Consider the following 16650-nt stretch of genomic DNA (forward strand, 5'->3'; position numbering starts at 1 on the left):
AAAATGATATGTTGTGCACGTACACACACACACACACACACACACACACACACCCGCACGCACGCACGCACGCACGCACGCACGCACGCACACACACACACACACACACACACACACACACACACACACACACACACACACACACACACACACACACACACACACACACACACACACAGAAAAAGTTAAGTGGAAATGCCATGAGACAGTGAAAGCATGGCATGGCAACTCAATGTGTTTTAGGGCTGCGCGCTGTGTTGTCTCTGACAACAGACGTTTTGATTTGTTTTCTGTCTTGGGGAGTTGCTTAGTGAAACTATTAATAATGACCCACACACTGAGATAGATCAATTGTTTTGCTATTTTTTCATTTTTCCCTCATTCGTTTTTTTTTCCTCCTCCCATGTGTACCGTTCCTGTCAGTGTCAATCTGTTTGATCGTGGGGAGGGTGTATAGTCCAGTGATACATAAAACATTTTTTTTCTATTATTCCAAGGACCCCCATTTTTATGCATTACAAGAGATGTATTGTCACATAGATGTACGAGTACATGCACTGTGAAAATGTTACCCATAATAAAACCTTTACATAAATTACAATAAGGGTTAGTCCTAAAAACATTAACAAGAAGGTTACAAAGCCAGATCAGCATACAAGGCCACAATACAACAGAAGGTGTTCATCACTCTTTTCTTATTTAGCAGTCTCATAGCCTGGGGGAAGAAGGGCTGTCAATGTAATTTTACTTGGCGATGAATTGTCGCTCAAATAATTGCGATTAACAATTTAATTGTGTTTCTGTCGTTGAACGTTGGAACATTGTGAATAAAAATGACATTTATGTTTGGCTTTTAGGCTTCATAAACAAAAGGTGCACAGGGCAGATTATGACAAATAACTTACATAATTTCATTTCCGTTTTTCGATATCACCAAATCTCAGCTGTTTATTAGCGTTTTTGCGTAAAACAACGTCGCCATGGTTACGGGGCTGTTATGGGACGAACTGCCTCCCGGGTTGCCAGATCATAATGCGCATATCCCCCCACGGATGCGTCGACCGGGTATGGACTAGTTAATTAATAATTGTGACAGGCCTAGGGGGAAGAAGGTGTTCCTCAGTCTGCTTGTGCCAGCTTTGAGAATCCTATACCTCTTCCCTTGTGGCAACAAGGTGAACAGGCTGTTTTGGGGGTGTGTGTGTCTTTGATGACCCTTAGGGATTTCCTGAGGCAGCGCTGGTGTGCAGCTCCTCCAATAAGCTCCACATCAAAAGTGAGAAGCAGGAAGTTGAGTTTATTTGTTTGTTTGTTTTGTGTTTGTTTGTTTTTACAGCGCAGTGACACAATAGACTATGACTGATTGACAGAACTGTATCACTGTCTTATTACAAATAATTTACTTTGGTTTGCGATAGTGCCTGTGTGCGTGTGTGTGTGTGTGTGTGTGTGTGTGTGTGTGTGTGTGTGTGTGTGTGTGTGTGTGTGTGTGTGTGTGTGTGTGTGTGTGTGTGTGTTTGTTTATGTGTGTGTATAGCAAACCACAATCATTTATTTGTGGTTCTCTTCTCTACCGGCTGACAGCTTGATATTAAAATGCCTTCAACCTGAAGTACACGATCTGAGTTATGGTTGTTTGTGTGTTTGTGTGTGTGTGTGTGTGTGTGTGTGTGTGTGTGTGTGTGTGTGTGTGCGTGCGTGCGTGCGTGCGTGCGTGCGTGCGTGCGTGCGTGCGTGCGTGTCTGTGTGTGTGCTTCACTCTTTGGAAGCGAGTGGCAGAAAGTACATGCTCAAGTATTGTACTTAAGTACAATTTCGGAGGTTCTGAGTATTTCCAATGTTCAATACTTTTACTTCGACTCCACTACATCTCAAATGCAAATATTTACTTTTTAGATTTAGATTATTATAAGATATACATTAACCACTTCAGTCCTATATACAGTATACTTTCGGCTATTTTCTAATAAATTTGTTTTTATTTAGAAAGGTTATGAAATGGTCAAATGTTCTGCATAAAGAGTACTTTTACTTGTGGTACTTTAAGTATGTTTTGATGCCAATACTTTTGTAATTTTACTCATGTAATTTTTTAATACCAGACTTTTACTTGTCACAGAGTATTTCTGCATTGTTTCTACATTGATACTTTTACTTAATTCTTTTTTTTTTTAAAGTGTACTTTTTTCCACCACTGTTGTAAGCACACCGTTTGTCTCTTCCTAAGAGTGAAGTTCTTCCGTACATAGGAGCGGAGTCAACTGAGTCAGGAAACTCATTACATCTTATCCCGGCAATACCCCTCCAGCGTGTAGCTATGGTAACTGGCCCACTTGATAAACCCTGAAGAGAATAAAAGGCAGACTTTGGTTTTAATACAGAGGAGCAATGCATCATGGGGGAAGTGCCACTAATCACTCACCTCCCCAGGCCACGGGGCTTACGATGCAGAACCTGTTCTATGAATTATTACGAGATGATGGGCTGCAAATATCAAATCTTTTCTTAGCAGTCATCCAATCGAAATTTTTTTTTTGATAACAGTCAAATAATGTATGTACGTTTTTTCAAAACTATTATATCAACATATCAAATCTTTTAGCACCTGTTATGAATCTGCGGTTTCAGATTTATAGATATGTCAGAGATATTTTTGGGGCTTTTTCTGCCTTTATTTGAGAGGAAAGTAGGCTGACAGGAAATGGGGAGAGAGAGAGAGATGGGGGGGGGGGTGACGCGCAGAAAAGGCCATCAGGTTCGGGAGTCGAACCCGCGACACGCTGCCAGACTGGATTACCAGCCTATGTGGAATGCGCCTGGACCGCTAGGCCAGCGGGTGGCGCCCCAACATATCAATGCTAATAGTCAATTCTTATAATCGAATAGCGAAAACAGTCGATCTACTGTACAAGCTCAGGGTAGATACGTGAGCATGTAGATCTGCTATTTTTGGTATCTACTATTTTATTCAAATGGATATTTTTTTCTAATAATCAATTAGTTTTACAAAACATACTCCATGTGAGCCAATTCATTCCAGAATAAAAATGAAACTACATTTTGTAAGAGACACGCATATATGCAAATGACAGGAATAGTCTGCATGTGCACATACACACCCATCAGACAGGTGCTGTACGCGATAAAAAGAACACGGATGGATTTTGGCTGCGTCTCATGAGAAATGTTAATTAAAAGTAAACTTTGATTTAGTTGAGAGAAGCTAGCCTTGCAGTTGATTAGAGCATTCTATTTATGAAACCTCACTGCCTCACTGAAAAACATCAGTGACATCCAAAATGTAATTATGTTCAATAACACATTTCTTTTTAAATTATTTTATGTTTATTTTTCCTTGATAAAAAAGTACCCCCCTCACACATTAAAAGGACATTATCAGTCACCAGACCAGAACAGAACCAGGGACATGTGTTTTCAATGAGTCTAACATGGTTAAAATGTTTGAAGTTACAATGGGTTTATATGTGGCCGTGTCTGATAAAATGAATATCAAAATTTCTAAATACTGAATCAAGCAACTTAAAAACTGTCTGGGGTGCACACAATATCCAGATTAAAATGTGTGAAATACCCCTTTAAATCATAATTACTGTGATTATTTATTAATATCTGTGTGTCTCTCTATGATGATTGTTCTGTTGGCCATGTATTGTTGCCTAGCCACACTCTATGTATTATGTTATTATTAGTATTTATGTTTCTATATAAGAATGACTACAATCTGTGTTACAGTGTTTAGCGTTCATAACAGTATTGTGTGTGGTAATGTTTACCTGTCAGCTAGCTGATGTCCATCCTTGAACAGTTTTATTCACATGTGCATGAATGTCATGAACCCAAGCTTAAATGTTTGTTTAATGTAGCGTTGATAGTTGTAATGAAACCTATAACCCTATAACCTATCACAACGTAGCCTACTTCAGCGCTGTGTTTCTCAAATGTTTTCATGTCAAGCGCCCTCATGTTGATATATATTTGAAAAGAGTTTATGCTAGCACTGTCATAGGAGAAGATTTGCCAACATTATTTTGTCAAGATTTGTCAATTAGCTGATCTGCAAGCTCACATCTCAGAGTGTAGTGTTAGTAGGTGTAAAGCTACAGAGTTTTCCACCTTTCACAGTACAAAACAAGTGAAAACTTTTGCAACTCAGACACTCAGAAAGCCATTCTAGTGTCAGAGTTGCTAAAGTTTTCACTCGCTTTGTGCCGTGACTGGTGGTTGAACTCTCTAAAGTGTGCACCACAGTCCTCATAATACAAATAAGAGGATAAGTCTATCAGGACCCTGCAGTCTGGAGCAGTAAAGAGAGCCCTATTTCAATTCCTGCAGTACACATAAGGAATAAGTCAGCTTAACTTCGCTGAGCTTAATGTCTTCTGCGGCTGGTGACAAAAAGCCTGTTAGGTACTCCGAGAGTATAACTGAATATGTGAAAGTGTTGAATTAAAAAGAACATAGTGTAGAGGTGAAACAGTAGGTTTTATATCTATTCATTATGTACTTTATCCCCTGGTGAGACAGACAGATAGATAGACGTCAAGTCTTGTCAATTTTAATTGACAGGCAGGAAGAGATGAATGGTCTTTACCCTGATGAAGGAAGCATGGGTGTTGGTCCTTATCTGAATAAAATTGTGTGCAGCAGCTCCTTTTCTACTGTAGTTTCATGACGTTCAGTTTTACCACACATTAAAAGTCTTTGTCATGGTCCTTCAAACGTGTATAGAAAGTTTTAACAAAAAATTCCACTCCATTGATCCATGGCAGGTGTTTTTCTCTCACATTTCTAAAGCCTTTTCAACTGCAATGAAAAAAGAAATCTTTGCCTGCGGGTGTCGCTGGTGAGGGATTTTGCCTGTCAATCATCGCCTCTGCTCCGCCCCCCCCCCAAAGGAAAGGATAGGGGAGGGGAGGGGCGAGGAGGAGAGTGGGCGGGATTAATCGACTGTGACCTCACTGTCGAAGGGCCAAGCTCAGATTACTTTTCAGCCTAATTATTCAGAAAACCCCAGACCACAGAAAATCCACTGAATGTTCAAAGTTCAGGTTTTTTAGGTGTATTTGAGGTCATAAAACCCCCCAAAAAACATAAAAAATAAAAAAAGTGAAAATGAATGTCATAGAACCTTTAAAAACGTACTGTCTGAGTTAGACAATGACACCCCCCCCCCCCACACACACACACACACACACACACACACACCCGTCTCCTACACATTGACAGGTTTGACCTTTCTTCCATTCAAGCACTTCCACACACGCTTATCACCAGAACAAAGGAGACGTCCTCCCGTTAAGCCACTCCATCTTATCACAACATGGCATTTTCATTGTCGGTTAACATTCTCCAATCTCCTGTCTTTTCTCTTTCCTTCTCTCTCTCCTAAGGTCTGTCTTTCTCTCTATCACGCCTTTCTGGTACTCTTGAAGCCGAACTTTCCTCTTCTAAGGGGCGAACATTCTGCGATCTACAAACTCACAACATGTCGCAACACAGCACGTTTTGAAAGCGAAAACAGGCGGGGGGCCTAGTATTAGAGCTCTTGGGAATACGGTCAACTAAGTATAGGGTTAAAGTGGTCTATTGGACTGATTCCAGAGCCCCTGCGGAAGTTTTCTTGTCTGAAGGTCGACGTACACAAACGTGTGTTAGAGACGGGCAGAGTTTTGTTACCTCAGTCTCGTAGCGCACTAGCTAACCTAGCAGCACCTTCATAAACATTTAATGTGAGCAGCTATCAATGCACAGCAGATGGTGCTAACAGTGCTGGCGCATAACTTTCCTTGGCGTTTGACCAATAAATCCATTTTAATAGAAGTTAGAATGTCAGGCAGAGAAAGGGGAAGGACACCGCTCTGCCCAAACCAAAGGCCTTCATATACAGCCAGGCAGGAAGAAAAGAACGTTACAAAACATTTGCAAAGATATATACACATAATGAGTACTCAAGTTGTCAAAAGTTTGTAATGTTTTAGATGTGTTTAGAGCATAGACAGCAAAAACAATGGACAGAGTGACGCCATTGGTTTCTACAGACCGTAAATGAAGCCTATTTCTCCACAATTTCAAATCCGCCATCTTTCTATATCGCGTCATATCGGCAAGACGCATACCATGGTTATTGAAAGAAGACTTTAAACTAGCGACTAGAAGCATATAGTATTCATGACAATGTTTATTAAGGTAAGAAAATCAAGTCTAAAGTTCGTCAAAAACCCACCCACTTGAAAAATTATTTCTGACACCAGCAAGGGTAAAACAGCAAAACTACAGGCCATTCATATGAACTGTCACTTCCTATATAGACTAAATTTCAAAGCCAATGCTGGGCCCTTGGTTTAGAGCTTATTAACCTCTTAAACTCTCTATACTTGGTAAAAGAGGATCTCAGTTGCAACTGTACTTCATACGCTCGTTTCCCTCTGAACCAAAGCAGGCGATCTACAAGCTCACAACGCGTCGCAAGCTTGTAGATCTGCTATTTTTGGTGAATGTTCCCCCCAGAAAAGGGGTGCTGGGCTTTCAAGTATTTAACTGAACACTGTCATTTTCAGACGTGTGCCAAATCAGTTTTTTGCTGTGCTATAATATTCTTATACATTATGTGATAAAAATATGAGGATGTAAGCTGCAGTGGGACTATAAAGCCTCCTCTCTATCTATTCTCAATATTTCAAAGCAATTTGAGCTACATGAAATATGCCGTTAAATGATACAGCTTGAAACGCATAGGCTTCTAGAAAGAAGTTGTCCGAACGACTGGGTTAACAGATTTCTCAAGCTTCTCTCTGACATATCTATAAATCTGAGGCCGCAGATTCTTATACAGTGTGACAACGGGGCTGCCCATAACAGGTGCTAAATAATGTTTAGTGTGCACTGAACCAAGTCTCTGTGTGGACGGTCTCCCTGTTGCTTCAAATGTCATGCTTATCATTTATTCACTTCAGGTCACTGGAAGATAAATGGGTCTTTGCCAGTCCGGCAGATCGTTGAAATGGAACCGCTCCCTCCGCTGGTTGTTTGAAATGGAACCGGTCCATGCTTCACGCTGGCGTAGTGGGATTTAAAATGGATTTATGTCATGCCTCTGCTGGTCCAGCGGATCAAACAGCATGCGGTTCTTCTCCGCTGTTTGTCACTCTATTCCCTTACCGGTCTGTAACTCTGAGAGTGTACGAATGGAACCCCAATCTACATTGTAAAATTCCCAGTGTGTATTTAACTCTGAGAGTGTGCAAATGGAACCAAATGGGTCCATTTGGTTCCATACACTCTCAGAGTTATAGACCCATAACGGTCCATTTGGACCCCCTATGGTCCCCATACCCGACATTGAGAAACATTACGCTATGCCATAACTGTCTCTTATCTATCTCATGGTACAATTGACTCACAAATGTTAAATACACACATGTTGACAGGTTTAATAGCTTGGTGTTGTTGGAGGTTGAAATAGTGTTAATATGTTGCTTGATATAAAGTTCAAATATAATATATTTTTTGGTCACTACATTTACAGTTGTGAATATGAAGTTAGCCTATAGTAAAAGAATGCTGTCAATTCAAAAGTATGTTTTTTTAGACTGGCCATCATAGAAGGTAGTGCTTGGCTTCTATCTTTTTCTGTCTTAATTGCCTTGATAGATTTCAGCGAGGTAATATCTACAAATTAGTTTGTAAGCTATGTCCTATTCTATAAATGAATGATAAGGTATTCTAATACCGTAGTGCGTATTATCTGGGAACCGTCCATTAAAATAGTCTCCCTCTATCTCTCTGTCTGTCTCATTCAAACACCTTTACTTGTGCTGTAATGCGTGTGTGCGTGCATCCGTGCGTGCAGGGTAGCCGCAGATTTGTTATGAACACTGGTCTGAGAGCCTCATCCCAGTAGGAGGTCCCAGTCTGACAAACCACTGGACTCAAATGAACCTCAGTGAGTGAACCTGACAAAAGTCTCTCTCTCTCTCTCTCTCTCTCTCTCTCTCTCTCTCTCTCTCTCTCTCTCTCTCTCTCTCTCTCTCTCTCTCTCTCTCTCTCTCTCTCTCTCTCTCTAGGGTAATTTGATGTGTAAATACAGCCTACTTAACAGCTGATGGTTGCTGTAATACAATTAGAGGAAGCAAACATCTCCATTGTTGTCATTAGAGGTGCAACACTCATTTTGATCCCCTCTGCAACACGGCCCATCGATCAGCCTTGAGGAGGGGATTACTAATGAGGGTTATCTGAAAGCTCTCTCTCTGTGTGTGTGTGTGTGTGTGTGCGTGTGCGTGTGCGTGTGCGTGTGCCTGTGCGTGTGCGTGCGACAGACAGACAGACAGACAGACAGACAGACAGACTTCATTTCAATGAAAGTTGCTCTGTGGTGTTTGAAGCACCCGTAAGTTTGCTGGGAGTATCAACATTGGAGCCAATAGAGGAGGCCATAGAGTTATGAGCAGACGTACTAGGGTTTCAAACGGTAGACGCGCGCGCTGTAGCATTTTAAATGCTGAAGTGTTGCTATCCCAGATTTGACCACCAGGCGACGGCCGCTTCACTGTTCTACCGTGGTTCTGGGGGCTTGGGTAGAGAGAGGCTGAGGTCTGAGAGCGGGAAGGTCACCGGATATACAGATAGCATGATTATTGCATCGGTATCTCACCCAGAAAAGGCCAGCTGACCTTATCATACAAGATACAGTGAATGTCAGTGATGAGTATTGTAGCTATCGATCACTAGTAATGAACCTCAGAGCTGTGTGGTAAAAAGGGCTTGAGCAGGCTTTTCTTACAGCTCAAGGGAAAGCTGGTTTTATTTCTGTATAGGAAACTAATCTTTTGAGATTATGTCTTGTCCCTTGTTAGTGTGTGTGTGGACAGCTAATCCCGGACACAACTGGGCCAATCGACCAGTGGTGTAGCCAGAACGCTAGTATAGGCTGGGTCGCGAAAATCTTTTTTTGGGTGGATTTTGTGATTCCCCCCCCCGGTTTTTGGTTACTTTATTTCATTTTTAGGATTAGAGTTAGGGTTAGGTTAGGACGATGTTATTTAATTCATATTTTTGCCTGATTTTACCGATTTATTATCCCAAAAAATGATTTTTTTTGCTAAATCGATTGGTTGGGCCAGCTTTCTATGTGGGTGGGCCGTGGCCCACCCCAGCCCACCCATGGCTACGCCCCTGCAATCGGCATCACTCTTTGCATGCACACCCCCAGTAGCAGGGACGTGCAGAAAATGTTAGAGGGGCAGGGCTGAAATTTCTTAACTCATTCAGTGCCAGACTTATTTCTGGCTGTGTTGTCCCAGTGCCAGAGCCACAAATTAATTGTAAAAAAAGAGTGCTCAGGAGCCGAGATACAGCCTTTTTCAGTAAGACGTTAAACAAAGAGTGAATGGAGCAGCACATTTTCAAATCATGATATCTTGGGTTCAGAACATTTTTTTAATTTATTTTTTATGACTTAGACGTCACGTGGCGCTCAGGGCTTAACAATGGCGATAAAAACGGACGTCTTAGACGTCATGTGGCACTGAGGGCACTTTTGGCCAATAGCCGATCTCCAAGGTGACAACGCGTCGTGCTGCGACGCGTTGTGTGCGTGATGCCGCTCTCAACTAAGTATAATCAGGATTCAAGCTAATAATGGAGATGCAATTCTTTCAACATAAAATGCTGCATTCAAGATTAGGAGAGTTTGGAAAAGGCAATTCTCTTGAATGCTGCGTTCCGGTTCGGCATGGAAAGGGGGCATTTGTACTTCTTTCAAACAAGTAAGTGCTACATTCAGGGTCTGGAGAGGACACTTTTACAGACGGGTAAAAGGGCAGGGGCTCAAGTCTACTGTAGGCACAGCAAGGCTCAGGCCTTACCTGAGTGAAGCTGTGCCTTCCTTCAGCCATGGGCAGATGTTTGTGTATTTGATATAAAGGCTATCACCCCTCCACTCAAGGCCGACAGACAGCCTCTTTACATCCTGCATTCTTGAAACAACACAGCAATGCCGCTGCCGGAAAAAAAAAAACGCTCCGCTATCCAGGTGGAAGGACATTAGGACAACGCACCACCACCTGCAGTCCCGCATTGGGGGAGAAAAAAAGAGGCACCCGTTGCTGCTTCATAATTCCATGGAATTATGATAGCGTCGGCCTTTTTCCTACCTGGATCTGACACTTTTGGAATGCAATAACTTTTAAAGGGTCCATCCATGTGATTTGTATGGGATTGTAATCTCTACAATGTAACAACAGGCTTGGTTCATCGATAACAACAAACAGAGAATAGCCTAGATCAGGAATAAACCCCCCACAATAATTGAGTAGCCTACTGGACTGGACAGCTGTCCTGTGCCACTAACCATCCTGCTGTGTGGAGAGACTTTTCTTTTTTTATAATTTTTTATCCCGCAATTTTTTCAACCCATTTTTTTCACCCGGTGCCAATTTCCTAAGTGATCCTGGGCGCTACACCAGCCTTTTGATTGATTGATTGAATATTTTATTAGGCAAAAAATGTAAAACAGCACAGTTACATTTAAAATACTTTGTCTAACAGGTCCGTTCATAAAAGTCCTTGCGGACTTGTTTCCAATGAGGGCCTTGGTATTTAATTCATAGGCATATATAGTGGCACCACAGTTCAAATATCATTACAAAATAAACAGCCAAAAAACAATATATAACACTATGTACAACAAAAAAAATAAAAAAGAGGGGAAAAAAATATGTACAAGAACAGGGGGGGGGGGGGGGGGTCTGCTGTCTAACGGGAAAATGGTACTACCTCCACCTTTGGCCTCCTGAAAGGTGATTTTTTAGGGCTCTTTTAAATGAGCCCAGCGAACTGCATTTTTTGAGGGATGGAGTTAGACTATTCCAATCCTGGGTGGCAGTGCTGTAGAAGGAGAATTTGCCCATGTTTGATTTATGGGTGGGTGGTACCAAATTGTTGTTAACGCTCCCTCTGGTATTGTGACTGTGGGTGTCGCTAACCTAAATCCCTGCACCAGCACTACACCAGTCCCCCACAGCCAGGGAGGCCAGGGCCGAGCTCATGCTTCCTTCAATACATGAGAGCCAACTGACCTTCTTGTCACCTGACAGGGGAGAGTTTACCCGGGAGGACGTAGCACGTGGAAGGAACACGTTATTCCAACCAGTTCCCTTTCCCTCCATCAGGCGCCCCGGCTGTCATGGGGGAGGCGGTATAGCGACCAGGATTACTACATGTTTTTGTGGGTATTAACTACCCTAGGAGACACGGGGAGAACATGCAAACTCCACACAGAGTAGGCCCTTTCGCCAACCCCACAGGGTATGGGCGCTGATGACACGGAGGAGACGTGGAGAGACTTTTCAAACAAATAGAAATAATACAGAAAGCGCCTGAGAATGAGATCACCTTGACTGATTGCTAATTGAACTGTCTTTCTTCTCATTTGAAAAAGCACTAGACACTATTTGGATTATGATGACATTGTCAGGGGTTAAAACTTTTTGTATTACCCTGTTATTGTTTTAGTGTTGTTGTTTTTTTTGTCTTGCGTTGCCCTGTGTAATTTGTATTGCCTGTTATGTTGATTGATCTAGTAACGTAAGTCATATATATAAGTAGGGTGACGCCGGTGACTATGACCATATATTCATCGCAAAGCCTATTGTAATATAAGCTAAAAGGTGTAAAAACATAAATAAATATGTAGACCGCCTATTATTATTTCAGGTAATTTCAAGAGGTTATTCAACTCACTCCAACAGGTTTCAATCGCACGTCATTTGCGGCATGCACGACTGACAGCTTGCACTACCTGCCTACTCCCCCTCCCCCCTCCCAAAGACATTCTGCGTACGCCACTGGCTCAAGCCCCCTTTAATGTCTATGTGTGCACGAGCCTGCCCAGTAGGCCAAGGAAGAATCTCCACCCCAAATTAGAGGAGCGGATTACTAATGAGGGATATATACTGTATGCTACATGCGAGAAACCACTTGTGCTATAGTCTTTGTCATTGTTGTCACTCCTTAGCATCAGTCACAATTGACTCTTCCAATTATTTTCCATTTTTCAGTTCCACATTGCTCCTGTCTTTGTACTTTCCGGTTCATTTTCATCTTTGTGGTTGTTCAAGATATGTTTTAATATTCTTTTTTGCCAGATGCATTTAAAAAAAGACAATGAAAATATTGACTTGCTTTGGTCATTACCAGGGGATGTTCAAGTAATTCAATGATCAAATGTTGCACGTGGGAGATGGCATGCAATAGACGTGACTGATCCTTATAATCCTAATAAATCAGCTTGTTTTATGAATAGCTTATTTATTCTCCTCAAGAGAAACAGGATTAGCATTTCTAATATGCACAGTTCAATGGCTGTGTTTGTGCTGTTTGTACAAGTTGTAAACATTATCCCCAAATTGGCATTAATTAGAGTTGTAGAATAAACTCCTGACAATATTTAAACCTAACTAAAATGTGCATTATCCATTATTGAAGAATATTTTTTTGACACTTTTGCAAGCAATCATAACTGAAAACACTGCTCTATTATAATTAGATGTTTTAAATCTCAGAATATTTATATTCTTGTGTAGCTATATACAGTAACAGATTATCAGAAAATGTATTGGGCAACTAAATCACAATGTAAACTACATAATACGTGAGCTCTTTCACATTGCAATCCTGGCAGGTTGGTGTTATGAATACCACATTACCAGTATGTTCTATTATTGTATTTCGTGACATGTCTATGAAGGGACCTGCAGTTGAATCCAAGGTCCGTTGAATGTGTAGTGGAGACATTGCATGAATGGATTGACCTCTTTCATTGTGTCGTCTTATTTGCAGGTGAATCATGTTTTCATGGGGTGGTGCTGTGCTCTTGGCACAGACAGTATTAAGCAGTGGTGGAAAAAGTACTCAGACTTTTCACTCAAGTAAAAGTATCAATACTGCAATGTAGAAATACTATGTTACAATTAAAAATGTGGTTTTCAAAATGTGCTCGTGTAAAAGTACAGAAGTATTGGCATCAAAATAAAAGTACTCATTGTACAGAATGTCCTGTTTCACAAGTTTTCAAAATGCATAAAAATCTTTTTGAAAATAGCCGATGTATATATTAAGGCTGAAGTGGCTAATGTATGTTTTGTAATAATAATCAAAATCTGCAACGTCTACCTAAAGTTTTCAAATGATAGAAATCACAATATTTGTGTCTGAGATGTAGTGGAGTATAAGTATAAAGTATTGAAAAGTGGAAATACTACAGTAAAGTAAAAGTACCTCAAAATTGTACTTAAGTAGAATACTTGAGTACTTACTCAAGTATTACTTATACCACCACTGGTATAAGTACAGTATATAATCAGGGAACCTGCATTAGCCTATGCATAAAACAAATAGTTTATGTTGTATCGACCTGGAACAGCCCAAAATGATATTGAGGGTTCATCACAAGTACAAACATAACCAATGGACATACCCAGTTGTGGTTCCAAGTTTGATCACTAGAGGTCAGTGTTGACCAGGTACTCGGTCATGTCTGTTGTATTGAGTCAGTTCACTTACATTTTAACCCCGTTTCATGTAGAGGTTAAGTAAGTTGTCTCATCCATTCCTAATAATACAGAGAATTAATTATGTCCTATATGGCTAGCAAATCAATTATTGTTTCTGTTTATAATCTGCATATAATTGAGTGAGTTTACTTGGTTTGGACAGAGCAGCACTGTTGTTAGCCTCCTAAAAGAAGTACCTTAGTCTTATAAACAGTAAAGTCAGCAGGCAGGCGGTTATCACAAGGGCCACATTCAGTGAACATGAATCTAATAGATTATTATCATCCAGTAAGTGATCCTGCAAAAATCATTTTTTCAGGATCCAATTATGTACATTCAGTGTGCCTTTTCTTTACTGCTGTTATGCAACAATGTCTGTCTCTTCAGTATATAACCAGGTGTTCCATTATTATCGTTGTGATGTAATGTCTCTGTGGACCGGCTTCGAATGCTATCAATGCATTGAATGGGACATTATCATGTTTTATCAGACCATTGAAGGTGCTGTGTTACAGATTACAGATAACCAGGTCCTAACCAGGAAAACTGGTCAGCACCTCGAACACATATGAGCCTATTGCCCCCGGAAACCTATAACAGTGACAACAGACCCGTCCCTGCTGTTGAGTATGGGTATCTGCAGGAACAGTAAATGACCTGGAGACCTCCCTCCGCAAATAAGAGTAACTGACCAATCACAAAAGACATGTCACAGCACCCAAAGCAGCTCATTTCATAACTGATGCATTAACTCAACACAGCTTTACATTATTAATAGCAAACTGTCTGTGCTGAACTTCACTCAAGGTGTTAAAATGGAATATTTTACCAATGAGTTAGTGTAAAAAAATATCTAATAAGTTGTATAAATGTTAATTGTTAGCCTTAGCTGGTTCTGTAGTGGACACCAGGCTATATTTATAGACAAACACCACCAGGGGGTTGCCTGTTTTATTAATATTTAAAACATTTCTTATTAAAAATAAAAACTAATCTAATACGCCTGAGGTCAGCTTCGTTATGTCAGCTCATCTCCGATTGCCTTTTAGTGAACCATGTGCAAATCTGCTGTTTACTACATCTTCTTGATCAAGACCTTAGGTCACTGTTTGTCAAAGTGGGGTCCTTCAGGGCCAAATGAAGAGACATGGTCATTATTGTGCACCGTCAAAGCTAATGTATACCAATCTGGGGATCTATGAAATAAAAATGTGTGAGAATCACTGCCTTAGGTTGTACATGATCTGAATTATATAGAGCAGTACGTGGGTGGAGCCAAGCTGATTGGTTGAATCGTCAGACACCTTTGCTTAACCAACAGTGGAAGTCTTGGTGGCAAAGTTTGACTGGAGAGGCTGCTCCGTTTTTTCTTTAAAGATGTTTTTGTACACAGTCACAACAGAACTAATGCATTGGATTCCATGGTTTTATTAACCAGTCAAATACAAATGTACAGAATGTAAAAATGACATATTATTCCCTATAGCTTCAGTCCCAACACCACCATAAAACATTGCACCAATCCTGCCTCTGGGTCTTGTAGTTCTGTGACCAGTGAAATTTCAGCCGCCCCTGGAGAAGAAAAGAAGCCATATTAGCAGGAGGAATGGAAAATAGATCCCTTAACATCAGTTGACAATAGGGCTGCAACTATTTATTATTCTCTCAAAGAGAGGGAGAGACCAATGAATCAACATCAACATGAAAAAGTTTGAATAGATTTTTTATAATCAACTAAATTGTTTAGTCAACTATTTTATACTTTGTCGTACAAAGGTGTCAAAATACAGAAAATAGCAGATCTACAAGCTCACTACGCATTGTTACACCGGCGTGTTGCGAGTTTATAGATTTATGTGCTGCGGAAGGTATTTCGCTTCAGCGGCGTGGGGGTTATGGCAGACGTGCTTCGGCACCATTTTATCGCTACTCCAGCAGCCTCGGGAAACTGGCTCTGGTACATGTAATTGTCCAGGCTTTTTTATTTTTTTGCCAGGCGTTTGGTGCCCACTGCCCCCCCAGAGCTTGGTGCCCAGGGCTGCAGCCCCTAAGCCGGGCCTGGATGCGACGCGTTGTGAACTTCCACGGTATTGTTCCAGCTGCTTTTTTCACTTTTTTGTTTTACTTTTCGCCTATAATGACTAGGGATCAATTATTATTCCTTTATTTTATTAAATTATAGATTAAAAAATATATATGCATCAGTTTGATTAACTGTTGCACCCCTAGTCTCTAATGGTTTCCAATTCATTGCGTTCACATTACAGATTTGCATCTCATCTGGAATTGTACTTACAATACACAATGAAGCTTAAATCATAATAGCCAACGGTAATCTTAATGATATGACCTTGTGACTTTGATGAAAGCAAATTGACTCGAGTCTTTCCCTGTATTGATACTTACACGATGATGTTGTTGATGGGAATGTGGATGAGCTTGACAAAGAATCCAATGAAACCCATGATGGCAAACCCGATCGCTGTGGCCATGGCAATCTTCTGAAATTCTGCAGGAGGAATGTGTAAATACAGTCAAAATCTATCTTTCGTTTGTTTTTTGATGGCCCTCGCAGCCCATGAAAGATCAACATACAAGCAAAAAGATAAGAGAAGGCAAAGAGCGAGTTAAGTTTAATGGTACCTTTTCTGTCTGGTTTCGTGCATCTCTTTACCAGCCTGATCGAGTCTTTGACGAACTGCCGGCTGGGCTCCACAAACTGCATAACCTGGTCCATGATGCTGTGGCCACAGAGAGGATACAGTATTTAGATGCAGTATATAGATAGATAGGATACCGTTGTACAGTCTGCACGCGGAAACCTCCTATCTCCATATTTTAACTTTTTGTGTTTTTTCGTAAATTAATGCCCTACTTGATCATACTACAGCAGCATCAAAAGCATCAAAAGTAGCAGATCTACAAGCTTGAAAAGCAAAGTGACGCCTTTTCAGCTTGTAGATCTGCTACTTTTGAATCCTGAAAAGTAACAGTTTTGGACATAATATGAGGTTCCCACCCAACAGACAATGGTTCTCAACCTTTTTCATTACAAGAACCCCCAGTATGATATGCA

At 40.9% G+C, this 16650-nt stretch overlaps 2 protein-coding genes across 2 annotated transcripts in view; one reads left to right on the top strand and one right to left on the bottom strand.

Annotated features, from left to right (window-relative positions):
* LOC308077378 (uncharacterized protein) overlaps window positions 1-16650 on the top strand; it is an 833561-nt gene that overhangs the window by 226985 nt on the left and 589926 nt on the right. The window lies entirely within an intron of this gene.
* On the bottom strand, window positions 15977-16316 carry LOC308077076 (protein transport protein Sec61 subunit gamma; the record flags this gene model as incomplete). The annotated part of the gene is made up of 2 exons (XM_080417633.1): window positions 16218-16316; window positions 15977-16083 (listed from the first exon to the last, which is right to left on the bottom strand). The coding sequence occupies exons 1-2, from the start codon at window positions 16309-16311 to the stop codon at window positions 15977-15979; spliced, it is 201 nt and encodes a 66-aa protein (XP_080273759.1). The 5' UTR covers window positions 16312-16316.

Source organism: Gymnoscopelus braueri (genome assembly GCF_963280865.1).
Source record: "Gymnoscopelus braueri genome assembly, chromosome: 21".
Lineage (NCBI taxonomy): Eukaryota > Metazoa > Chordata > Actinopteri > Myctophiformes > Myctophidae > Gymnoscopelus > Gymnoscopelus braueri.